Source organism: Harpegnathos saltator, unplaced genomic scaffold (assembly GCF_003227715.2).
Source record: "Harpegnathos saltator strain DR-91 unplaced genomic scaffold, Hsal_v8.6 scaffold2, whole genome shotgun sequence".
NCBI lineage: Eukaryota > Metazoa > Arthropoda > Insecta > Hymenoptera > Formicidae > Harpegnathos > Harpegnathos saltator.
Genome location: NW_020229983.1, coordinates 277,773 through 305,048, shown reverse-complemented (window position 1 = coordinate 305,048; position 27,276 = coordinate 277,773). Strand labels below are relative to the sequence as shown.

At 48.8% G+C, this 27,276-nt stretch overlaps 1 protein-coding gene across 3 annotated transcripts in view; it reads left to right on the top strand.

Annotated features, from left to right (window-relative positions):
* The window catches only part of Sema2a (Semaphorin 2a), a 430,460-nt gene that overhangs the window by 373,306 nt on the left and 29,878 nt on the right, over positions 1-27,276 (top strand). For all 3 annotated transcript variants that reach the window (XM_011153982.2, XM_025297934.1, XM_011153981.2), the window contains 2 exons: positions 11,780-11,867; positions 18,386-18,437. In XM_011153982.2, the coding sequence (XP_011152284.2) occupies positions 11,780-11,867; positions 18,386-18,437 (140 nt within the window). The remainder of the gene's footprint in view (positions 1-11,779; positions 11,868-18,385; positions 18,438-27,276) is intronic.

Genomic DNA, 27,276 nt, shown 5'->3' with positions numbered 1-27,276 from the left:
TCGCAGCCAATTATGATCGCGACACGCTTCGTATGTTATAACAAATACATTGCCGGCCTCCTCAGCCATTCGCGTCCGCGTCCGCGTTTCGCGGAATATGATGCGCCTGAATCGAGATGAATCGATACCGTGTCCCGTCGTAATTGTGTTACACGCTGTACACCGACGCGATGCGTCTTCATTAAAGAAACTCTAATTACGTTCTTGATTCGCGTCATCATTACGATCGTCATCGTCCATCACCGGCCCGCTCGGCAACTTCGATCCGGCCTCGCGGATGTTAACAGAAACGGCATTAACTCTCCGCGTCTCCGCGCGCGTGTTTTACGCGCGCGCGAAACGCATTTACGAGGGAAATGTATATCTCGCCGCGCGGCGTTGTTTTCTCGCTCCCTCTCGGCGAGATAAGTGAAAATTTACCGCGTTAGAAATATTTCCTGTGTCCGCCAAAGCCCCGGTGCGGAAAATCCGCGCGCGCCTCTCTCTCTCTCTCTCTCTCTCTCTCTCTCTCCCCCCCCTCCCTCCCTCCCTTTCTCGCTCTCCGGCCGCTAAAAAAGGGCGAGGATTAGTAGCCGCGGGACATTTTGCGGAGGTCGTCTATCTGATCATTCTCAAAAATGGATCTCACCGCCGAAGGGATGCGCGCGTCCTCGCCTGCGCGAGAGGGGTCAGTCCTGTGCTGGTGAGCACGGGAAAGCAGCGGGGGAGAGAGAGAGAGAGGATAGCGGAGAGATGGGTAGGGGTAGGTTTGTGCAGCGTGTGTGATTACGTTGGCAATTACTCCCACCCCCGGCTCAGATCGAGGCGGCCGCCCTCGCCTCCCCTTGCCCGCCTTCGTCCCGTCGGCCTCATCCGACGGCGGAAGGGTTGTAACTCGTTATTAGCGAGGAACAGCAGCGGCGGAGAGGGAGGTGATTACAGCCCCCGAAGTAGATTCGCCGACGATGATAAACGCGAGCCTGCAGATCCGATCGCCGGGCCCAACCCGTTCTCTCTCTCTCTCTCTCTCTCTCTCTCTCTCTCTCTCTCCCCCTCTCCCTCTCTCTCTCTCTCTCTTCCTTTTCGCTTCTTTCTTTGCGCCTGTTGTCTTCCTCCTTCTTTCTTACCGTGTATTTGCTATATTCTCCCCGCTTCTTCTCTTCACACACCTTCTTTCGATGCGCGTCTGCGCTGCGTGTTCGCCCCTTGCTCATTCTGCGATCTTGATTACCGATCGAAGAAATTCGAAAAGAGGCACCTACCGAAGAGTGGCGCCTACCCCCTTCTGCTGTTGGCGCGTTTTCTCATTCTTCGCTGCCAAATCGTTTATCCGATAAACATCTAAATCAGAGAGGGGCGCGATAGCGCGATAAAAGCGAAGTAGATTCAGTCAGATTGCGAGCGGAGATAATCTAAATAGGCAACCTATGGGATTGAACTTCGCGCGTACACACAGCGCAAAAGTGGAAGTGCGCGGCAACGAATCTAGGCGCGAAGGGCTTATTGCGAATTCACGAGACGTTGATGGAGTAGATTTGCGGAAATCACCATGTGGCAGAGGACAGTATTCGTCGTTTAAGCGTCGCTTTGAAATATTATGCCACACAGCTGTAACGCGCGCGCGCGCGCGCACACACGCGGGACAAAATACGGCCTTTATTTCGAAGTTACGGTATTGCTTCGTGCGATCCGCACGCAGCCTCCGCGTTGACTTTTTTGTCGAATGGCTATGCCTCGGCTCTACACTCGTTAGGAGATTTAGCAGTAACGACGAAAGATTTCGATATCTCTCCGAGCATACGAAGTTATACCGTGAAGAAGGGGTCCATAGGAGCCGAATGAATCAGAGTCGCTGCGTTCGCGGAAGGAAGACGCGAAGGTCAATAAGAAAGCGGAAGAGTCCTCGAGGACCAGAGTCAGTCAGATGGAGAAAGACAGGTAGAGAGATAGAGAGAGAGAGAGGAGGGGTGGCGGGGATAGGAGAATAGATCTCTCGAGCGGATTCTTTCATATACCATCCAAGTCCAAGTCCCGTCGAGAACGCGCCATAGAAAAGCCCTGAAGAACCCTCTAAAAATGACTGCACCCCTCCTCGCGTGTGCGGGGAGAGTATTAGGGGGTCGACGGCGGCGGCAGCGGCAACGGTGGTGATAGCGAAGGTGGGGGTGGTGGTGGTGATGGTGGTGGCGGTGGTGGTGGTGATGGTGGTGGTGGTGACTGCAGCAGCACGCTGCGCCAGGTATAGCGACGGTAGCCGTACGCGTGGAACGAAAAGATAACGCAATTTATTTCAGGCTTTATTCATCCTCTTCCATTCTTTTCTCTCGCTCGCTCTGCACGGTCCGGCCGTGGCGAAGCAGTGAAAATTTTCCGCGTCTTCTTTTTATTTCCTCGTCTCTTTCTCTTTTCTTTTGCTGCTTTTTTCTCTTCTTCTCCCTCGCTCTCTCTCTCTCTCTCTCTCTCTCTCTCTCTCTTCTTTTTGTTGTTTTCCGCCGCCTGCTTCGCTCGGTCTTTATCTGCACCACCTCCGCCGTCGCCGCCACTACCACCATCACCACCAGCGGCGTCTCTACGATAGCGCCGATACGCTTGTCGACGGCAGCATTTTAATGCGCACGCGGTACGCTGTTTATGAGACTTTATCGCGAACGACGGATTCGGAAGTCCGCTGACTTCGAACGCGGGGAAAAATCGACGAGCCGGATAATCTCTTTCCGATAATCTTCTCGCACGAAGGTGTAACGCGGAAATTGTCTCCGGGGAACCGAGACGACGCGGCCCTCTCTCTCTCTCTCTCTCTCTCTCTCTCTCTCTCTCTCTTTATTTTTTTTCTCTCGTAAATAATTAACATCGAGAGCAAGAATCGATAAACGCGCACGTGTGTTCTCGTTGTGCAATCGTGAGGTAACGTGCCTGTCAAACGCAATGGCGCTGCCGCGCGTGAAAACGCCGGAATAAACAATCGAATCGAGCATTAACGCAATAGACCAATCGAAACGCTTATTATTGTTGAGGTCGAGCCATGACTGTGCAGTATCGAGCGCGAGCTGAAAGAGGGAGGGGGAGAGAGAGAGAGAGAGAGAGAGAGAGAGAGAGAGAGAGAGAAAGCGCAAAAGCGAGAGCGAGAACTGTCAACCGTGCGACGGCGGCCGTGCTATAATTCGCTTTTCGACCAATCTCCATTTTATACCGTCGCGTCGCTGCGCCAGCATTACGAATGCCAACACCATTTTACACGGCCCGAGTTTGACATTGTCGCCTATACTTTAACAGACGTCACTTCAATCCAAATATTTTCCTCGCCGGGTTAGGACATTTTTAATCGCATTTCACCTCATGTACGCAATTTCCGACGAGATATTCAAGCGCGAAATGTAACTCGGTAGCAACGGCCATTTTATAGATAGACTCCTTTGCAAGTTATTTCGATTTCGCAGAAAGAGGAATATTCTCGGTATATTATTTAAAATTGATCTCGCCCTTGGAAATAGAAAATCTATTCGGGTTTTGCCGTACCTAGTAAAGTAATATTTGGAAATGCTGCACCAAAAATCGCGTCTTTTTTGTAGCAATCAACGAAACAAGCTAGAAGAAATATACACACATTAAAAATACATACATTTTTCAGAATACTTCAGGTTTTTAGTATATATATAAATTTTTAAATATAAGAGTAATATCTTAACATTCATTTGACGATTTGAAAAGAGCGATTAGGGGTGAACTTTGATTTGCATGGAAAATTGCAAACTTACGTAAAGTAGTATAATTAGAAATTTGGTTTCGCGCGAAAAGTACCGGTCGACGTAGAGCGAGTACTTTCAAATGTTTTATTGCAAGAACCTTGAACCTCCCTTAAAACTTGCATACACAATTTTTATAGTTTGTTTTGTCGACCACTGCAACAGGCACTGCGCGGTTCTTTGTTGATTCAATAGTATTTTCAAATATTTACCAAAAAAATGATATTTGATTTTTCGCATGAAATGTAACAATAAAATGATAGAAATACTCTCTCTCTCTCTCTCTCTCTCTCTCTCTCTCTACACTAAACATTCTTTCTCTCTCCTCTTTCTTTTATGATGTTGCGTGTCGGTCACAGATACCCGAACTTTACTTTTCTTTTTCGGGGCGCCTCCCTCGGCAGCACGCGCGTTATGGCTTTGTACAACTTGACCAATTATAGGAAGAGGGATATCGTGCTACCAATTAAGCAAGTTCATAGTTCGTCGTGAGGGACTATCAAGAAGCTCATGTTCGTACTAAGAATGGTGGGAGGATAGCGGACGGACGGCGCAGAATGATGTTTCCACTTTGTGCTTCTGATACGTGACCCGCGGAGTAAATCTGATCCAAATCCGGTACACAACTGCGCGTTGGTGTTGCATTAACCTAATGAGCCTTTAACTTAATTGAACTGTCGTACTAATAGAACTGTTTGTGAAGTTTAGCGTCACTTCTTGCCGTTGCCGCCTCTGTCGTTGTCGTCGTCGTCGTCGTTTCCGTAACCGTCCAACTTTGTTTCCTTTTAACTAATTTTTCAACTCGTTGATACTTCATTCGCGCACGAGAAATCGTTCACAGCTTTCGCAAGTAATTACAAATTGACAAACGCGCCAGATTGATAAAAGTTCACCGAGCGATTACTCTAAACACGTATTGTCAAGTCTCTCCCTCTCTTTTCCTTCGTTCTCCCTTTCACTTCGCCTCTCTCCTTCACTCTTTCTCCCTCTCTCTCTCTCTCTCTCTCTCTCTCTCTCTCTCTCTCTCTCTCTCTCTCTCTTTTTCTCCCTCTTTTTTTCTCTCTATCGCTCGCAGGCGTATATTATGTAGATTAAAATATCCGATAATCAAATTCCGCCAAGTAAACGGCCATGCGAGTGTAACGACGAGAGTGCGTACGATAAAGGTCGGGATTGAGGAGAAGAGAAACAGAGACAGAGGTGCTCGGGAAGAGGGTTGATTAATGAGAAGGGCGTGACGTGGCGGTGCGCCGCGCACCAGCCACGCTTTGCCCCATTTCATCTCCGCTTTCACCCTCTCTTACGTCGTTCTTTTGGATCTTTTTTTGCTCCCTTTCGTTTTCTCCCTTTGCTTCGTCATTTCTACGTTGTACTTACCTTGTCAACCAAGTTCCACTCCTTTTCCGCTTCTCTGCCACCTCTCGTTCCCTTCTTTTTCTTTTCGCGTTCTAGCTAGACCGGCTGATATTTCTATTACAACTTTCGCCGCGTCCTCTTGAATATTTTCGCATTCTCTCCCTTTCTTCCTTCCAATTCCACCCTCGTGAACGGTTTCGCCGAATTTCTCCTTGGCCTTCGTTCGTTCGTTCGTTCGTTCGTTCGTTCGTTCGTTCGTCGTTTTATTGGACAAACGGTTCGGAGAACAGCGAGTTATTATCAGGAACGACGCCGCAAAATCCTCCTCCGTGTCTCCTCGATATGACACCCCTTTCGCGTTCCGGGAACGTTTCTTCGATCGACTATCTTCGCCTCCCATTTAATCCAGGTTTTCTCCTCTCGCTTCTCTTTCTCCTTTCATCGTCCGGAGCTATCGCCGAGGCGAAATACCAAGTCACACGCACCTGGCGACCTTCGATCAGAACCTCGCGCCAGCGAGGAGGGAAACGAAATCGCAATCCCGATCGTCGTCATAGTTACGGCAAAGCAGCTCTCGATGTCGCCGCGCGCTTCGAAAAAATGTCCCGCCGCTCTCGGAGTATTGCAAGAGTAATACTCGCCGTCGCGGTCTCGCGGACTGAGGAAACCGGCTAAACCGAGACGCCGTGACTCGGCCATGTTCCGCGTAACATCCCCGAGTGTCGCTGCGCGCTCGAGAGTTCCAGCGCTCGTTGCTCTTGCGAATTCGATTAACGACGCACGTATCGGCCACGTGTTGTCGATCGATACCCCGGGGAGCTTGGAAAGTTTGCACAACGCCCGGCGGCGCCCGCGCCGGGACTTTCGGTTTCGAGAAGAGTGTATTGTCGTGTCGAGGTCCGGCGAATCCGCAAGCGGAGTAGACGAGTTCCAAACATGTCAATTCTGTCAAGAGCCGCGGCCGAGGCGATCGAGTATGTGCGCATACACGTCCAGCTTGACCCCCTCGCCAACCAACTCCTCACAGACGCGCAGGAGAGAGAGAGAGAGAGAGAGAGAGAGAGAGAGAGAAGACGCGCGTTTCACACCGGATAAAAGGTCCTCGAAACGCGTCAGCAGGTCTTGTCCCACGCGATAATCGTGACCGACGACGAGCGATAACGAATCGGGACCACCCCAGAGACATTCGATCCCCCGGCCCCTTTTCCCTCCGTCCCGTTTCTCTCATTCTCTCGCGCGTTTACTCCCCATCTTATCCTCTTTTTCTCTCTCCTTGGATCATGTTACCTTGTCCCGAATTTTGTTACCATCTGTACCTTCAATCGGGAATGACTGTGACTCGCTCCGATGGCGCGGTCAAAGAGTGAATACTTTATCTTACGCACAGTGCTTTGACGTAATTATCCCCCCTCTCTCTCTCTCTCTCTCTCTCTCTCTCATCTTGAATATTATTGATTTTGATGCTGTGCCACAACGTGTTACAAAAGAATTCAATGACACAATAGTCCGGAAATTAAAGCAAATATTATGAAACCTGGGCTGAAGCGCTGATATTAGAGCGCGATTATTTTAATGTAAATTATATCGCGTATCGCGTATCGCTCTCTGATGACCGCTCTGTTGCGGCCATTTTAACCGAAGAGGATCCGTAATATGACTGAAAACATTTACAACTGTCCTACTTACTTTTGGACAATAAAATATTTACTCACTGATGATAAAAAAAAAAAGGTGCGAGTTTCACTGCACTTTACGTCGCAGAAAAAATTCTACGAACCATGTAATCGCGGCGATAGTTTACTACGAGTTTCTAAAACGTCAACGAAGCTACGTCTGTCGCTGTTGTTGTTATTATTATTATTATTGAATTACTTATTAGTCTTGCTCGACCCGTCGCGCGCTTCTCTCCGTGTATCATCCGTGACGTCTACTTGATCGCTGCACCGCATCGCGCGCGCGCGCGCGCGCGGCTGGGCGAATGTATCTCATTTTTCAAAGTCAGTGCGCGCGGATACGCAATGAGATGGATTGTGGTGGGAAGGTAAAAAGAGCGCGTTTGCAATTGAAATTACGACGGAGAATATTTTCGCTATCCGCGCCGGGGGCGCGCCGGCGCGGCGCGGCGTGGTGGCACCTTGCCTCGGGCTCAAGGGATTAAAATAATAATAACGTTGGAAATTGGACACGGCCGCGCGCGCGCGCGGCGGTACCCTCGTAATCTTTGGGCGGCCATATGCCGGTGTCAGCTGGAACGAAGCCAGGCGAATGTAAAAAATGATCGCACGCCTAATCTGCCATTGTGCGGTCTGAGTCTGCGGGACCCGCCGGCCTAACTTTATTCAATTGCAACTGGCTCTCTTTATGGTTTCGCGTTCTGCCGCGCGCGTGCGCGCGCGCGCGCACGCACACGCGTTATGCCGACATATCGCGTCGCGGTATTCGTTCCGCACGTGACCCGCGGGATTCGTACGACCGCCGATAAGACGCGCTACATAAATCTGTCGTAAAGATTAGCCCCGCGAACATCGAAGAAGAAGCGAGGATCATGCGGTGTTTCGCGTTAATATCGGCTTTCACAAAAGTGAGAAAGCGTGGGGGGAGAGTCGCCCATTCGAATCTATGGCCGCGGGACCTCGGAAAATAACCATCGGCTCTGCGATATCGCCCGGGGTAATCCCGAAAATATCATCCCGCGATTTTATACCGTCCCGAGCCCCCGCCGGCCCGCGCGCGTAATCCGAGCGCGTTGATTTTTCTCGCGCGAGCGCGTGATTGCGTTCGTCGCGCAAGCGTGTGTACGAGGGTTTATCAAAATCGAGTAAAAGCGACTTCCGGGAGTCGAGCCGCGAAGAAGTGAGACGAGATCTCGGCAGAACAATAAAATTCCTAAAAATTCCTCGCTCGACCCTCATCGCTCTCTCATCCTCGTGCTCCGCGTTCCCGTGGCGATGCAATTCAGCACGCTATTGTTCCGCGACTCATAATTTCGTCCCTCCATTTACCGCCGTGATTTACATTCGATCATCGATGCAGCAGCGTGCTTCTTCCTTCGCGCGATCTCAATCTCGGGATCAGTTGCCGTAATCGTGCCAAATGCGACGATCAGTTGCCGCATTCCCGCGATTCTCGGTTGCCCCATCGACAAGGACGATTCGCGAAAATGTCGAAGACACAAGGAGAGAGCATCTTTAGAACTGCGAGACGACGGGCCCTTTTCAGCGAGCGCTTAATCGTTTCTCTGCGAGAAACCTTTTTGCTCTCCTACGTTAAACTGCGCTATTGAATACGACAGATATCTCACTCGGCGCCCTACAGAAGGGATTAATTAAATCTTTCTAAATTAAATTTTTAATGGAAATGTCTTCTGATTACAAGTTGGAAAAAAATCTGCGCCTCTTGATGAGTGTAAAGTAACGCTATAGAGCACGCCTAACGAGTTTTCCAGAGAGTCGGATTTTTTCATTGCTCCAATCCGAAAGCGGACGCTCAGCAAAACTGCGATTAAAGTCTTTCAGAGGAATGTATCTAGATGCAAAAATGTGTACACAAGACTGGGTAACTGGAGCATGACGCGTATATACGCGAAGAGAATTTAAAGAGCGAATCATCCTCTCGTCGTATATCGAGATCCATTTAAATGTGATATCAATGACGGTTTTGGTAAAAAGGAGGAGGGGAGGGGAAAGAAAACGCGGCCCGGGTACTTCGCGGGCTTACTTCGAGCGAAGACGCAAAATCAGGAGGGAGGGAGAGAGGGAGGGAGGAGGGATTGTTTACCACGAAATGTCCGGAGTGATTTCTAGCTTCTCGTTCGATACGGCCGGCGGTTTGTTAATTAGCGAGCCATACTCTCTAATGAGTAAATCACGCACGGGAGCGTGTCTCTCGCGTTCTCCAGTCGTAATCACAAAGAATCGCCCGGATCAGCATTCGGCGGCTCTCCAATCAACGAAACGGAGAGCGACTATATTTTCCTCGATGACAGTGGTTATTGCCTCGCGGCGACCCTCCGTTTTTGTAAGCCCTCGCCTTTTTATCAGGCGTAATGGCCGCTGATCGCGAGCTTCGTAACAGTTCCAGCTCGGCGGCCGTACCGTCGGTGCGCTTAATTAAGAAATACTGTAAAGGTATTAGGCCGTTACACCGGAAGCACCGAATTCGAATGGATGCTTTCCGCAACTGGGGTCGTTAGGGTGCTATCACGCACCGTTAACAACCTCGATTAGCGATTGTATCGGCCCTCGAAGTTCAGCGCGCGCGTTCTTACGGGAGCGCGTTGTAAGTAATTTATGACAAGTGGATATACGCTGCGCGCACACAAAGAGAGAGAGAGAGAGAGAGACGGTGCGCCGGTGTCTTTTAATGGCAGTAAATTACACGATGGCAAATATTTGCCGGAGAACTCAGCGCCGGCGCCATATGCTCCTCCGGCGCATCAATATTGGACGATTAATTATTTATATTACGCGCGTATCGCATTATTAATTAAGCAAATATTGGCACAATGGCGATGCAATTGAAAACAATGTAACAATTATCGAGTAATTACGAGACGGCGGGATTGTAAAACCGTAGAAACTTTTCGTCGCGATCCAATTATTTGCTGACGAGCCGGGCTACGAACGGAACGGAGAGAAGTCGTATAAATTACACGTAGACAAGACGGCGCGTATATACGTGCATATACACACACATGCGCGCGCGGCCATGCATCTCTCGCGACGCGCGGACCCGTTGAATGAAGATACGAAAGAGGATACGCGAGAGAGACACATTATTACCGCGGCTCAGAATGCGCCGCGTTTCGCATTCCGCACGCTTAATAAGTAACGCCGCAGCGAAGGGACGAGCCTCGCTGGCGCGCGCGCGCGCGCGCTGCGGCCGAAATAGAAGCCACCGTTACGCCGGCGTTTACTCCCATTAACAATTGCGCCTCGCGCCGTCGGCGTCGTGCCGCAGCGCGGCCAATTTTATCGCGGGTCGAAAATAGAGGCGTCCGAGAGGCAGGATGTGTAACGGCCGTATTAACTCGCGCGACGAGCGACAGGTGCGCGCGGCAATCATCTTCCATACGCGACACGCGCACGTGCATGTGGCGGCTGAACGGCAGCGCGGCTTTATCGCGGCGATAAGATCGGAATAACTCTCGGGCTCTCGAAATGCGCTCGGCTCTCGCGGGCGCCGGTCGATGAGAAATCGGAGGAAGGCGAATGAATGGCCATGTTCGCGAGCGAATATAAATTTCTCGGGACCCTCTCTCTTTCCCGCCTCTTCCCGCCCCCTCCCTCCCTCCTTCCCTCTCTCCCGGGAACACCATCTAGCCGTGGTCTATCTAGCCGGAGGAGCGACCTAACGAACTATCGTGGGCGCATCGGTTTTGAATAAGTCCGACATTAGAGGGAACGCGGCGTGTAGCGCCGGTCGTTTCGTCGAGATAAAGCAAGGTCGAGTTTTTACTCTCTCCCAGATACGTTCGTGGAGGAGAGAGAACACGCGAAGGGTTGGTTAGGATTTGGAGATATAGAATGAGAAAGGGAGAGAAACGCGAGAGTAGAGACGAGGAAAGGCTCGGAGAGGGGGGGGAGGAGGGGGGCGGGAGCGAAAACGAGGGATAGATAGATACGGAGAAAGAGTAGCACTGTTCCAGAGAGAAGAACCCCTTTCATTGGACGTCGGCCCCTTCTCTCTGATACCGTATAAAATATAGTATTGTTCGCGCTCTGTTAGTCTAGAGTGGAACGAGTATATTTAGAAAGGGGCGGCTTTCTTTCATATGTTAAGCAGATCAGTGTCGGCAGATGAGATAGAGAGAAGGAGAGGAGAAAGAGAGGACGACGAGAGTCATCGACCGCTCTTTATTTCTCCCTCTCTCTCCCTCTTCCCCCCCCTCTCTCTCTCTCTCTCTCTCTCTCTCTCTCTCTCTCTAACGGGAATGTACATGAATTTCACTTTGCAGCTCAATCTAGGTAGATAATCGACTCGATGCAATGTTTTCGAATCCTACGATGAATGTGGTATTCATTCGAGGGACGTTCAATGTATCGTCTCTGTGTCTTTGTCATGTCCCCACCTCTCTCTCTGTCTCTCCCTCACACACAGTATATATACGCGCGAATTATCGCTCGAAACTTGGCGGGCGATGAAAAGAGTTAAATACATACTTCGTATTTCGTTCGCGAATTTGTCGCGAAGCACGAACTTGCGTTTACACGTGAGACAATCGCGAAAGTTCCCGCCGCCGCCGCCGCCGCCGCCGCCGCCGCGGCGGCTGTGGCTGCTGGCACTGCTTCGTTCGCTAATATTAACTCGCGACTCCTCGTGCGCGTTGATCTTCAATGCCTCCGCGGCGAGACGCGGATTTCAGCGGATCCACGCTGGCCGATGGAACGAAAATGTCGAGCGCGCGTTACGTGCCGTGTAATTCCGACGAGTTTACGGTAGAGATAAGTCAGAGTTGACTTTAGCCGGATTACCGGCGGACGGGCGGGCGGGCGGGCGCGGGTGGCGCCTTACTACCCGGCCGTTATTATAAAAGTCATAATGAAAATCTAACGATCCGCCGAGCGCGTAGCGGTCGCGTCGCGGCGCGGCGCGGCGCGGCGCGGCGCAACGGCTTCGCCACGTTTCCGGCGCGGCGCGGAAAATGAATTTTACCGCCCTACGACGTCGCGTTTAATCCCCTTATTTACTTTTGCTTTCAGAACACGTGCGGGAATTCAGCTGCGGCATGCTGTACTACAGGACGCTCTATCTGGACAGTAAGAGGGACGCCCTGTACGTCGGAGCTATGTAAGTGGAACTTTTTCCCGGCTCCGTAATAAAATGTCACGCCATGAAAATCCCCGGTAAAAGTTGCGACGTTCCTCGTCAAAGTGCGAGGACAGAGGTATTACGTCGCTCGCGCGCCGTTCGTTGTATTCGCACGTACCTTGCCACGCGCGCGAGCGCGCGCTGCGGATTTTTACGATTGCTATGATTAAAATTGTGCAGCGCGCACGCGTGCGGAATGCCGGAGATCTCGCCGTTTGATTGATTTCTTTCTCTTTCCCTTTTTCCTCTCCGCCGATGTCATCGAATAATCGGATAATCTGAACTTTGAGGGATTACACTGCGCACACGTGAGGTAGGACACGGGCTCTTTCGAGATAATAATTACTTTCGCATAGACGACGGGAACCGGCTTTCTTCGCTCTTCCCCTCGATGTCGCTTTCCCGAAGGGAAGAGCATTCCGAACACCATCCATTCTGAGGCGCTTCGCGCGGTACTCGTTTAATTAAATACGCAATTACACATATTTGTCGAATCATTCTCGAATCTCGTGATTATTATTGTTCGCGGGCTTATTTATTCAGTCGCTTCATCTTACCGGTGGAGGCCGCCTCTCGTTCTAAATGTTTCGCTTTGCGGAAAGGCAATTTACCCGGAACCTTTGAGCTCCGAAGGAAAACGCGCAAGGCGGGCAAACATACAATATAAATCGAAACCGACGATCCCCCGACAATTACGGCCGCCGAGCAAATGAAAAATATCGTGTCAATAGAGATCAGAATTAATGAATTTGTTATTTAATCCGCGGGACCTGATGAGCGCCCGGATATCGCGCTCGCGAAAATACACATTGCGATTCTGATACGTAATACCGTAAACAATGATAAGTACGTAATTATATCAGCGTCGGTTGCCCGATAATTACGGTATTTTTTTTCTCGCCCGCAAGCGTCCCCCTAATGTTCCCTGATATTTCTTAATTCTTCTTCGCGAGGCGCCTCTCTCTCTCTCTCTCTCTCTCTCTCTCTCGCGGACGCGCGCGAAACCGTACCGTAATTAAAAGTTGGACGAGCAGTTTCTTGCCGTAGGTAGCCGTAATAACCCGTTAAATTGATCGACTCTTCGCCGCTCGCACGAGGCTATCGGGTTATTATTTCTTCGACGGTGACTCGACGGGAGCGAAAGACGGCTGAAGGGCCGCGTCCCTTCCCGCCCGCGCGTTCCCCGAGCCGGAGCCGGTACAGATTGCGGGCGGGACGTCGGCGCATCATTACCAGCGGAGTATTATTTCTTGATTCGGTTCCAGCCGCCACCCTTGACGACCATCCGCTAACGTTCGCCCCATTCTTCCTTCTCCCTCTCTCTCTCTCTCCCTCTCTCTCTCTCTCTCTCTCTCTCTCTCTCTCTCTCTCTCTCTTTTGTGTTGCCTCCCCTCCTCTTAATTTGGTAAATGCCAGCAAAATGCTACGAAGCCCCCGGTAATGGAGACGCGACGGCGAGGGGGGGCGGCGCGGACGATCCTCGAATGTTCGCGGATACGGAGAAATCCTGAAGCAGACAGGAACGATGCTTGTTTAATTCCTTTGTGCGCGACGGGACGGATCGTCTTACGGAGTCCTCCGTGTATTCGCGGCGTGGGAGTATGTTTTCGTCGCTGAAGAAGAGAGAGAGAGAGAGAGAGAGAGAGAGAGAGAGAGAGAGAGAGAGAGAGAGAGAGAGAGAGAGAGAGAGGAGCCGCTCGATCGATTTCATTGAAGGCATAGTTGTGCTCGTTTTCCTCAAACGGAGACGGCGAGCGATGTCGGTACGCGGATACGTACTCGTACACGACCGCTTTTGTTAATGATGAAAGGGATAAATTGACGTTAAATGTAATCCGGACGTACGAGCGGACGCGCGCGGAGAAAAATCAAATTACGGGAGATATAAATCATACTTCCGAGCGACGGAAAGATAAAAAATGACAAGCGCGTAAAAGCTTCCGCTTTCGAAATAACTCTCCCTTTTCTCTCACCCTCTCTGTCCTCCCTCTCTCCCTCATTCGTTTCTTCTCTTTCTCGTTTATGCGACGGGATGAGCTCGCCATATGGGGCGACAAAAGGAAAAAGGCGCAGTTACGATAAATTGCATTTCCCAAGGAAAGCGGCTACTTCGACTTTAACATTTCCTGTTTCCTGGCTTGCTTCTACGTGCTCGCTTCGTCTCGATGTGTTGTGTCTGTGCGTGTGTATAAATGCACACACACACTCTCACACACACACACACACACACACACACGTGTCTACCTAAGAAACTACAATATCTCTCGGATAGAATTCCGATAAGAACTCGACGTAAAAGGAAATCGCTACAACGCTTCCTTCCCGGATGCTAAGGCACGATCTCTCGAAGTGTAATTTTTAAGTAGTTTTCAGGACACATCTCTCTACTACTCGTTCGTAGTACGCTCGATTGAAGCATTCCTGTTCCCTAAAAAATAATGATATCGAAAATGTCCAACCAGGCGCGTCGTATCTGAATATTCGTGCTTCATGACTATCGATGAATCGACAAATCTGCTGACCACCTCTGCCATCATACGTGTCAGCTCGACAGCTCCACGTTTAACCTGCGTGGCGCGGAAAATGCATGCGATGTCGACGAAGTTATTCGAGTGTTTGCTACATATTTTTAACAAGAAGAGAAAAGGATATAATTGCGGACCATCGTCGGACGTGCGAAAACAGTCACGCGAGAATAAATGTAACGTAAAGTGAGATAGATTAAGAGATAAGACGACAGGTTTATATCCGGAATACCCAAGTCCATATCTTGAAGTTTAATTTTGTATCAACTTGTCGTTTTATCTTAATCTTCCTTCCTTACATCACACAGTTATTCTTACATGACTAATTTCGGATGATCGAGACAAATTGTCCATAGATACTCTTCCTGACTTCCTTTTCTCGTTAAAAAAATACGCAGGCACCGTCCGCATCTTCCGCGCCGTACATGTCAAACAGGCTAAACTGTCAAAATGATACAGTGTAGCGACAGTTGTCATCACCGTTGTCGATTCCGACACCGAACAGTCATGAGTAATTCAGATATGGTGCGCCTAATTAAAGATTTTCCTTGTCATTAATCATCTTCGAGCTTCGAGAATGGGCGTGCATCAATGGCGTCCTGCGTGCGTATGTAGTACACGTTGATCGACTCGCGTGACTTCACGCTGGATCGCGACTCTTTTCCTTCCGCCGCCGTCGTCGTCGTGTCCCTCCTCCATCTCCTCTTTCCTCGCGCGTTCACCTTTTTCCCTCCATTATCACGCGCGCGACGATCGATACACGTGCGAGCATCGTTCCTCGTTAATTAGAAAGGTGATAGCCATTAATTGTAGTTTGAGAATCGGCACCCGCTCTGCGGTTCGCTCCGCAATTAAGGCACGCTAATTGAACGCTTCCAATTATCAGGACGGAGGCGGCGAGAGGGCTGTGCGAAAAAATATAGTTTCGCTCTTATAACCCGGCCAGCGCGCCTCGTCCAGCGGAAGCGAGACGAGCGGAGACGAAAGAGATCCCGTCGACCATACTTTCGTCTCGCGCGCTCTCGGCGGCCTGCACTTGTCGCGCTCCTCCCGCCTCCCCCTGATTCCTATTGTGCTCGCGACAATTCGCTGGAAAAAGCGAGCCGGCGCGGCGGCGGCGGCGGGGATTAACACGTCGCGGTCAGTCGCAGCGCGATCGGTTTTCCTCCTAATTGTCCTCAGTAACCGTTGCCGGCCAGACGCAACGGCCAGAGAGATTTCGCGCCCCCGGCCGCTGAAACAACCCCCGGCGCTGAAAAGCAGCGCGATAGCGCGGAGAGAAGTGAGTTACGGTCGCGCGAACGCGCTTGCGAGGTGAAAACGGCCGCACGAGCTTTGCGGCGGCGGCGACGGCAGCAGCAACAGCAGCAACGCGTTGCAAGGCCAAGCGTGGCGGCGGCAATTGAGCTTTCGCTCGGGACGTTTTCGACGTCGTGTTAGCGCTTCGGATGTCGTATATCGATTTGGCGAATTACCCGTCGGACCGCCGCGCTCCCTGTGAAATTGTATAGGAAGAATTAAGGTTAGAGATCGCGTCAGAGATCGCTCTCGTAGCTTTATCTTTTTGGCAGGACGCGCTTCGCATTTTGGCCCGTCGCTTTTTATTCGCGAATTATTTCGCGACGAAAGCGGCGGGTTATTATTAAGCGACGCGCGCGTCGCGGTCGCTTATCGGAACGCGACGGACGTAATGGCGTTGTTGAAGCCAGCACGTCGAGAGAGCCACGAGCCGCGTTGATTTATACGCGGAATTATTAAAATCGTTCTATTATGTTAAAGCCATCCCTCCTCGCGGATATACATCTCTTTCCCGGAGGCGTCGGAGGTAAATAGCGCGCCGTTGCAAACGCTACTTCTCCGGCCCTTGTCATGTATTCCCCCTAAAACCAGAATCCGCGGCAGGACGGGGCGAAGGAGGGGTAGATCCCGACGTGTTGGATAATGCATCCCCAGGTCGGAGCTGTCCGTCACGCGCAACCGCAAATTCAGACAACGATGCCTTTCGGATTTCACCCGGCATTCGTCAGGCTCCTTCTCGACCGCCGCGGAAAATTCTGCAAAATGTCCGTATTACTACGCGGCCACAGTATCCGAGCGCAAAGCGCGGGGCATGAGCAAAGGGGAAAGAGGCAGAGAGAGAGAGAGAGAGAGAGAGAGAGAGCGCGATGCGGTTGTTATTTCAAGCCGTGACCCATTTCAGATACGGGGAACACGCACGAAACACATACAGTACGCGCGGTCGGAATCCCCTTAATTGAGTTTACGTTCTCGTTCGCGTAATTAGCAATGAAATCCGTCGAAATTTCTTTCGCGATACAGGTAGGTCGCGCGCGCGATAGCTTAAGAAATTGCTCGCGCAACGTGGACTTACTCGCGCGCGCGCGCACGCAAACAGGCTCCCGGATTTTAATTAAACTTTCCCTCGAAGAGCCCTTAAGGCGATGTAAAACGTTAGATTGGACCGAATTCTTTTCCCGATTCTCAAGAGTAATACTTTCTTTATTCTGGAAAAACGTTCTACCGCCTTCCATGGAATCGTGTCAATGAGGCTCTAATGAAATTTTTACTCGGCAATTTTCCGGCGCAGCGAGCGGTCTCTCAGTTTGATTACGCACGTTTCGATCCCCCGATCGAATCTCAAAGCTCGGCTGAGCGATGACTCGGCAGCGAGCCCGCTCGCGAAAACGTCGGCTTCCCTCTACAAATTACTTTCCTACGAATTTTTTCTTTCGGTGTAGCATGAGCGACGTGCCAGCACGTAGACGATCCGTCCCACCCACGTCCTTCCTCTTTCTTTCCACCTCTGCCGAGCCCTCTGAAAGTTCCCCGAGACGAAAGTTCGACGCGGGCGGATTCCAAAGTGCAGATTTGTTTTTCCACGTCGCTATTTACTTTTTCACGGAGCGGTGCACAGAATGAATGAAAAAAGACAGCCGCTGAGGGATAGGTCTTCCTACCTCGTTCTTCCCTCTTTCTCTTTCGCGTCTCTTTTTCTTTTTCTTTTTTTTTTTTTTTTTTTCTTTCCTTCTCTCTATCTCCTTCTCTCCCTCCTCTTTCTCTTTCACGTTCCGCGCGGGCATTCCGTCTGACTGCGTATTTCTATTGAAAGGCGATGATGAATGGCTATTGGGATAAAGTTATGCGGCGCGCCGGCGTTAATGTTGCGAAACATTTGAAAACTGGGTAAATTCGATTTACGATCGGCGGCGCTCAGCGGCGCGTATACCTTTCACGTATGATCGAACGCAGCGCCTCAGATTGCCACGCAGTGGTCGCGCCGAGATTTATATGAAAATCCTCGCGGATCTGCTCCGCGTTTTACTTATTGCCGGCGAACGGCCGCGGTATCGACTGAAGCGCGCGCGTTCTCGCGCGAAATACATCATTTCCACGTTGAGGCGTGAAATTAACGTTTGCATCAACTGACGAGAGATGATAACGCGTGCTTCTCGCATCTTCTTTTCGTCGTTCGACCTCGATTTACTACTCGCGTATTGCGGCTGTTTTCTGTTTTTTTTTTTCTTCTTTTCTTTTTTTTCCCGCTTCTTCTATTTTTTCGAGCGATGATGATGCTTCGAGATGCTTCGAGTTCCAATAAAAGCGAGCGCGACCCGGTTTGCGAAAACGTCACGACTTCGATCACGGTTGAACAAAGAAGAGACAAGGTAGAACTCGGTCAGAGAGACGCTGCCTCATCCCACTTTTGCCCTCCGGTCTCTCCCTTTCCACCACCCTCATAGAAATTCCGTGCCGTTTGCGAGCGTTCGCCGCGGCGGAGAGCCGTAAGCAAAGTGCCGCGGCGCTACACAACCATACATAACCGTGGCGAGATAAGGTAGGGTCGAGTCACGGAGAGTAATGCATCTCGCAGACGTGGGGGAATGAAAATTTACCCCTCGACCCTTTCGTCTATCGCGACCGCGCTTAATTCGGCCGTTACGCTAACACGAAACTTTCCTCCTCTGCTTTCAGGGACAAGATCTTCAGGCTAAATCTGAGCAACATCAGTCATTCCAGCTGCGAGGTGAGTCGTCCAGGCTTTCGTACATTCCGCTCCCCGTCGTCGCATTTCATGCTAAATGCGCCGCCGTTGGCCGCGCGCCATCCTCCGTTTACATCGACTTTTCGATTCTCACGTCGGATAAGCGATATTCAGAACTGAACAGCGCGACTACGACCTCGACTTTTGTGCCGCCTGCGATAAGGCTCTCGGGACAATTTTGCGCGAGCCCATTTTTCGTAAATTTTTATTGCGTTACGCGCGATTGTTGATGTCGCAAGTGCATTTGGAACGTGCGTTATCCCGAGCAGAAAGTCATTAGATGCCTTAGATTTTACGCAATAAGGCTTTAATAGGGAAAGCTGAGAAGGGCCTTGGAAGTAGATTTTTTAGTGATGCCTTAGATCTAATAAATAAGGCTTTGATAGAGAAAATTGATATGGGTCTTAGAAGGATCTTTTAAGAGAGGATGCTTTAGATCAGAGCTCGGCAAGGTTTACAACTTTCGGCCGATTTTCGGAAGCTACGACTTCTGTTTCCCCTTACCGCGCGGCGGATCCAGATAACCGATGGTCGCGACTCGCGCGACTTCAGGACCGTTGAGATCATAAGGCGCATCTATGTGGTGCCTACTACTAAAGATGCGTTCGGGAAGCGCGTCTATCAGCGCTAACGCGTCATTCAATCCTTGTACATGTAATGAGCGATAAAGATAGAATAACATGTTAACGTTGACAATGCGCTCCTTTAACGCACCTCAAAGGTTGAAAAATAAATGTATCGATACAACTATAGTATGTATAATATTTCGTACAAATATGTACAAATATATACTTGTATAAATATATATATATATATATATTCTTTTTCTTATATTTTTATAATTAGAAGGTAATATAATAGGTTTCCTCGTCACGCATGAGGTACTGTTGTCGACGCGTTTTTTTTTTTTTTTCTTTTTCAACCACATAGATGCGCCTTATGATTTTAACGGTCCTGAGGTCGCGAGCCGCGACCGTCAGTTGCTGGATCCGCCGCGCGGTAAGGGGAGATAGAAGGCGTAGCTTCCGAAAATCGGCCGAAAGTTGTAAAGTTTGTCGAGCTCTGTGTTTTAGATAGACAAAATCAAGTTTTGTTGTAGAAAATTAATAAGATCCGAAGCGTCTAATAAAATTATGATAGTTTAGTATTGTTTTAGGTTGTAGGTACGCTCAATCTGGTTCTTTTAAAGATTTTTTTATTATATCGCAATTAAAAGTAAATTTTATTAGTTTTGTAAGTTTTATTAGTTTTGTCAGTTGCTATATTCATTAGTCTCTTCCAAGAATTTTTCTCGTATTGCCTTTGTTTTGAAATGCAGCAAACTTTAATAAAAACAGTAGCAGTATTTTTATATGTAAAGAATACTACATTTTATTGTACAGTATGCTATATTTAAAAAAAATAAAAAGAATCAAGAAATAAAGAAATTACAGTCCAAATTTCTTGAAATGGAAAGAAGGATTATTTTTACTCAAGCAATAATAAAAATATTTTCTTATAAGACCCTAATTAATATTGCCTTATAAGGACCCGCTAAACTATTTGTGACACATCTTGTAGGACTCTTGTCTTTCTATCCCTACTAGAGTCCGATTAATGTTTGGGAAAAATAATCAGGCCCTTATTAGGGCCTTGGTAATTTTTCCACGATGTGACGATCCTCGTATAATTACGTCTTGGATTTGAAGAGAAACCGTACTACGCGCACTTTTCCTGGCGCGACTCGAGCAAGCTCCGCGCTTGTCCCCCGCAAGCTGCACACAACGTGCATGTGAATCCGCTTGTCAGTAAATCTCAGAAGCAGAGCTTAGCCCACCGCTCGCTTCCGGCGGCCGGCCGCGTATCGATTAGCATCAAACGCGACATAACGCTCGGCCCCCGCTCGAGGGGGCGATAAAAGCAGGCCCCGGTCGTAACTCGAAAAGCAGCCTCCGCTCGTCCCCATAAAACTGTCAATCATGCGTAGCCGGGCGAAACGACACCGACGTCATTCGGACAGCTGACGCGTATCTACTCCACGGTAAGCGATCCATTGTAGACGAACGAATCGCGCGATGATTTTTTCACACGCGCACCCTCGCCGGGCGTAAATGCGAGGACGCGGGGTCCGATTTAAAAGCTCGCCAAAGTGCATTTGCGTATCGCGTGAACGGTGACGGAGATACAAACAATCGCGCCGAGCTGTCACGGCGCGCTACGGGGAGCCGTATACCGTATTTTATCGCTCCACTCTCGGAAGCGATAATCCGCGGAAGCGCACTCCCGCGTCGTCTTCCCTCGAGTCGCGGCCTCTTAAGGTGGATCTACTTTGAGCGAACGAACGTCGAATCCGAGCACTCGCTATTATGGCTCGCGGGAAACGTGTACGTCTTAATTCTTTCAAGCCGATCGGTACATGCACGTACCACCAAATGTTTCAAAAAGACTAAGGTAAATGTCCCAGTAACCGGACGTTTAAGCGTAGGTCGTCACAAAAAATACAATATACAGGGTGCTAAATTTCAAACGTAACAGGTAACAAAAATCTCGAAAACTATGGAAAATATTGAAAAAAGCTGAAACACGTGCAATGAACTTTTGTTAATTTAATAATTTTGAAATTTCCAAAGGTCGAAAGGTCGAAGTTAACAAAAATTAGAGCACTATTATAGTCATATATTCTTGATAGTAAATAAAGTAAAAAAGTCTAATACTATTTTTTCTTTCGACAAATAGTTAGCGAGGTATCGTAAGTGACATGTTGAAAAGTTACCAAGTTTTCTTTAAATATTTCAAAAAATATTAGGCAAACAAAAAAATTTTTCAGACAAAAGTTGTTAAAATTAATTGGTAGATAAAGAAGATATAATAAAAACTTGGGCTTTCTATTTTAAAAAATTAAGTTGACCTTCAACTGACCTTGAAAACGCCCTCCAAATAAAAAACTAATGCCATTCTCTTTGCCCTTCGTCAAAGTCCCCTTCGTCGAAATCATGGAACACGTGTTTTAGCTTTTTTTAATATCTTTCCTAGTTTTCGAGATTTTATTACCTGTTACGTTTGAAATTTAGCACCCTGTATAATATTAAGAATAGTTTTGATATTGCTATTTGCGTTTAATCGAAAACTTAAGGATTCCTTTGAGTAATATAAATATAGGCGCTGTCTCTTGATGAATTTATTAACGATTGACCATTATTTTGCCAAACCATACTTATGCATACTTATTTAATTAATTTTTATTTTAATACAAAAGTATCAAATTGGGTATATTTCTTTCCAACTAATCGTCAAACATTAGTTTTTTTTACAATAATTATTACTTCTATTCATTATTATTAAAATAAATAATAAATATTTTTTTCAAAGTGGTCGGATGCTGAGACGTGTCCGGCCATTGGGACGTTTACCTTAACCTTGCGAATTTGATATTAAAATATATCATTTACGTACATTAATTAATAATGGTATTTCCACCCCCCAGTCTAATAAAAAAAATTTTTGGTTAGATATTGATTATGATCGCTTTTATATATAAATATATTTCAATGAAACGACCACAATTTAGAAACAAAAAGATCTTGAAAAGGTCTTGAAAGAGTTAACGAATACGAACGGAACGTCCGATTCGTGTACGATCTGCTCATGCAAGGCGGTTCATCGAAGAAAGTTTGTGCGAGTGTCACACACATTTGTTGTCTGGTATGATGTAGCACCTGAGAAAAAACTTGGACATGGGAGAAGCTAACCAAATTGTTCAAAAGCATTGGTGCAATTGCGTAAGTAACAATGATTGCATATTATTAAATGAAACTTGCAATTGCCATAATTATAGACCGACCCGACACGTGTTTCATCGCGAACATCGAATTTAGCCGAAGACGAATGCAAAGGGAATACTTGCGTTCGATGTTCGTTCGCTGTTCTTCCCGCTTTTACGTTTTATCTGACGCTCCTACGCGAGTGCGTATTCCCGGTGCGTAGTCGCGGGGATTCGAAATCGAAATTGTTCAGTCGCGGTTTCGCCGGCGCGACGCCTTCCGAACGCGGTCAGCTGTCGGTCGGCTCGTCGCTCCGACTTTATTCGGAGCGGGAAAATTGCTTTTTAACCCTCTCTCTTCGGTCGCGACAAAGCGCGTCGAGCCGCCTCCACCTAGCTGGCGACGACGGCGACGGCGACGGCGACGGCCATCTACCTACGATTCCGCTCATTCGGCCGACTTCGATCGGAGGCGAAATCCGATTGTCGACGTTGTTCGTCGATTTGTTCCCGTCGGAGGGACAACGAACGCCTCGCGGCTCGATTGGAAAATCGTCGAGCTCTTCCCCCGTCGGAACTGTTCCACCTCCACCTCCTCCTCCACCTCCTCACGAGCTCTGCGCTCTCTCGACCTACAGCTCGCGGCAAGAACTTCGTATCTGGTGCTCCGACGGTGATGTTCGAGTTTCCGCGCGTTATCGCACGGCACGATTTTACAGCGCGTCGGTTTCCACCGCTCGACGAAACCGGCAGTTACCTTCGTGAAAGAGCTGAAGGACGCTTAAATAGCGTAACGAAACACTTTGAGCGTTCGATGTATGTATGGTATACTCGACGGAATGTTTTTATCGGGAAAAAGCTCGTTTTCTCTCTCTCTCTCTCTCTCTCTCCCCCCCCCTCTCTCTCTCTCTCTCTCTCTCTCGGCAACCTCCAATATCCCTGTACTCCTATATCTTTATACAGTGAACGGTATTGCGCGAGCATGTTCCTTCTGAGAACAGATGTTAAGAACAGAAGTAGCCAATATATACACGATTTTCTCTCTTTCTCTCTCCCTCCTCCTCTCTCTCTCTCTCTCTCTCTCTCTCTTTTTTCCCTTCTTTTCCGTTTCTATTTTTGCTGCAAGTTTTACCGGCAAATACTCCTTACGACTTTATTAAAGCTGACCCTTGCGTTCCGTTCGGCTTTCTTATCTTCTGAGAAAATTTCAAGCGGGGGAAAAAATGATTTCTCGAGCGGACAGAGGGGTGACGAAGAGGGCGGCGAAACGACGGCTGCATCATGTGGGGGTAGAGACGACGATTCGAAAATGCAATTATATTCGTATCGCTGGTCCCACCACCTGTCGCGAAGCGAAAAACCGCCCCGAACAGAAGAGAGGAACGAGCATTTGCCCCACCCTCGCCGTCGTCCTTACCCTCGCCCTCGCCCTCGCCCTCGCCCTCGCCGTCCTGTCGTTCCCTGTTGACGTACCCGCCAGATGCGGCGACTGTGACGGCGCTGAAACTAATTTTAACGTGGACGACAATGCGGTCAGTGGACATGCAGAGCGAGAGAGAGAGAGAGAGAGAGAGAGAGAGCCCGGGGATGCGAAAACGTCGAAGCAGATAGTTATTCCTCGCCTCCGGGCGCTTTGCCGGGTCGTTCGTGATCATTATATAGGTACACGAAGCGAATTGATGTACACGCGCGAATTATTCAGCACGGACGTACCGTCTCGACCAAGTTAGTCCAAAACGTTCACCGCGGAGCGATATAGAGTTTGCGCGAGCGTAACTTACGTTCCGCATGCTGGGTCACCGGCGGGCAACTTGCTCGAAAATATGCCAGCGATGGTAACGCAGTTTGCTGCCGCGCGCGCCCGCTCGCAAGCGCGGCCAATAACACGAAATCATTGGAAACAGGCCGATCGTCGGTCAGCAACGGATAACTTGTTACGCGCGATTACCGCGGAACCCGAAAGCTCGCGATCGCGCCGGCGCGCGGATCGCCAACGGCGGACATATATAAATAATATCCGTAAACGGAGAATCTCTCTCTCTCTCTCTCTCTCTCTCTCTCTCTCTCTCTCTCTCGGTCGCTAGGATTCGTTTGCGGCATATTTTATCGCCGCTCAATTCTCCATGATTTCTCGATATGAACACGCGGTCGGATTCGGTTACGATGAAATCACATTGCGAGGCCGCCGCGCTGCGTTGCCGCAGAGTTTGATTCCATTGAGAATTAACGGGCATGGAATTTCGATTTTGCTTGTAACGCTACGTGGCCGTAAAATGTCAACCCAGTCCGGCAGAGCAAGCCGGCGGAAACCGTTTCCTTTCATCTCTCTCTCTCTCTCTCTCTCTCTCTCTCTCTCTCTCTGCTCCCCCTTCCCGCCCCTGCATCCCTACAGCCGTAACCTGCGGTAAGCCCCTGGGGCATTTCGCTACTGTGGGGAATGTTAGCGTGGGGCTAAAACCGGAAAGCGAGAAACGTGGACGCGAGGTGAGGAAGACATAAGAAAGAATACCGAGAGCATGGGATGATACAATTTTGCATTTTACATATATGCATGCTGATCGTCCAGCTGCCGGGAGCGAGAGCTCGCGCGCGGATCGCAGCGAATGCTGAGGGAGAGATACAATACCGGGAAATAGGGTCGGATCGACTCGAAGGCGTTAGTTATGTATACCATAAGTCGGTCGGGCGCGTTAAGGAAGGAAATATCGCGGAGGGCGATATGAGTGAAAAATGCGATCGGGCGGTTGCTGAAATTTCAAATGCGAGTGCGCGAGTGCGAGGAATACAATTAGCCGAACGTCGGAGCTCCGAGGAGCGTCGTTGTTTTCGCAGTGCGTTCCCTCGGGCTCGACTCGGCGATTAATTTCGCGTCTGGCTAAAAGTGGAAATCCGCGTGGGAATCATGCAGAATCCATTTCTGGTGCTCCGTCAACTTCCATCTTGCTGATAACTCCGAAACTTGGCCGCGCTCAAGCTGCAAAACGGCGCAGCACGCGCGCGCGCGCGGGGGGGGGTCGCGTTCCGCGGGATTTAAGATGTGCATTTAAAACGGCGTATTTTCGGCAGCGAAAGTGAGAATGGAAATTCTGGTGCTTTCGGCGGACGGCTCGATCCCGTCGATAACGTCGCGCTACAACGCGAACCCACTCTTCGCTCCGGAGACAATGCCCCATGCTAATCCCGCCTCTGTTACAATTTCATAAGGGGAAGAAACGTTTCGAGTTCGTGCGTCCGCCCTGAGGGACCGCACGCGTTCCAGGCGAGTTATAGTACGTGGCTCGAATAGACGACCGGGAGGCTTTAAGCTCGCGTCTAGCTACAAAGGGACGACGGTTCTGCGTGACGGCCGAAGAATATACGCGAAACGAGAGTCGCGTGTCCCCCGTGGCATTTTAAGAACGGTCGGCTGAATGGCTCGATGTAATTAATGCGCTTTTGGAAACGCGAAATTTACGATCCCGGGTGTTTACGATCACTCGAGAAGACGGAGCGTTATGAATGTTGTACCGAGGATGATATACGTCGACTCTAGAGACCCCTCATTCAATTTCAGTGTTGAATTGATATTGAATAATGAGATATTAATTTATTGAGAATTCATTGGTGTGGCTCCGAAGTTTGGACACGAGTTTGAACAATTCGATTTTCGATGCATTATCACGTTAAAAGGCAAATATTTGTCAGCAAAGCACCCCATCTTGTTTTGCAGCGACTAACATTCCTGATCGCTGATGCGACCAAATTACATTGGTTCTTTTAAGAATCAGCTAACTCGCCATCTCTTTTATACATTCTCATTTTATATTTTCTTTTTTCGTGACTCAACGAAACATCGGAAACTTAGAGGATCAGCTATATTCCACTACAGTCCCGAAGCAAAAACAAAATGTAGCGACACTGATTAGTTGCCGAAGAATTCATAACGCCTGGATTAATAGTGTCTCTGAATGAGAAAAATACTATACGCTCTCAATTGAAAATACGTTAACTCTGTCGACGATTTTTACTTCGACACCATGTCCCAGTTTTTGATTGTACAAGATTAAACGCAAAAGTACGGAAGTAGACCAAACCTACCTCTGAACAGACTGTGTTGAGCGCAAATCGGATCCTCCGGTGTAGCGTCTGCGTCGATTGAAACTGCACCTCTCGGGATGCTGCATTTCTCGCGCGGCCACAAACTTTGTCAGGTTTGAAGAGAAAGTTCTCTGATTAGTTGTATCGATAGGCTCGGAGACGGAATATTTTTCTTTCCGATCAATGAAAATAGAAGGTGTGCTGATTACACTCAAGATTCGAGTATCAAAGATAGCGATCCTAAATATTTATTTCCATTAATTTAATATGATTCTGTGGATTTCTATCTCAGATCAATAAAAGTAAATGGTACATTGGTTACCTTTAAGAAAAAAAGATAAAACGGGAGACGGGAGACACAGCACATCTTCTGAAAAAGGAAAAATGAAAAGATAAGGATATAAAAAGTCTACATAGGAGAAAAAGAAATAGCGTTTTTTCTTTTCGAAGCTCGAGCATCAAAGATAGCATTCCTAAATAAATTTCGATTAACTCAATATGATTTCGTGGATTTTTATTTGAAATCAATAAAAAGTAAAAGGTACACTGGTTACCTTTAAGAGAAAAAAGATAAAATGGGAGACGAGAGACAGTAGCAGGTCTTCTTAAAAAGGAGAGATAAAAAGATAAGGATACAAAGTCTACATAGGAAAAAAAGAAATGGCGTTTTTTCGAAGGACTCGCACACTCGGTGGTAAGAAGTAAGTGCTCAGCGATTTCTAGCTGTAACCGGGAAAGCAGGTAATTTCGTTTCCACGGACTCGCGCCCCCGTGCAATCTCTGTATCTTTATCATCGACTTCGGGGACGTGCATCGAACGATAAGACCGGCCTCGCTCGAGCTTACTTATATTTTTTTGCACGTTACATCTTCGTCGAGGCACTCAAGGCTCGCGTAGCGCGGCCGAAGAGTTCGGCGAAAAGAGCCTCTGGCGGCTTACGGCGGCGGCGCGGCGTTACGATAAGGCGAAATCGTCTGGTTGATCCCGAACGACGAGCGGCAGTC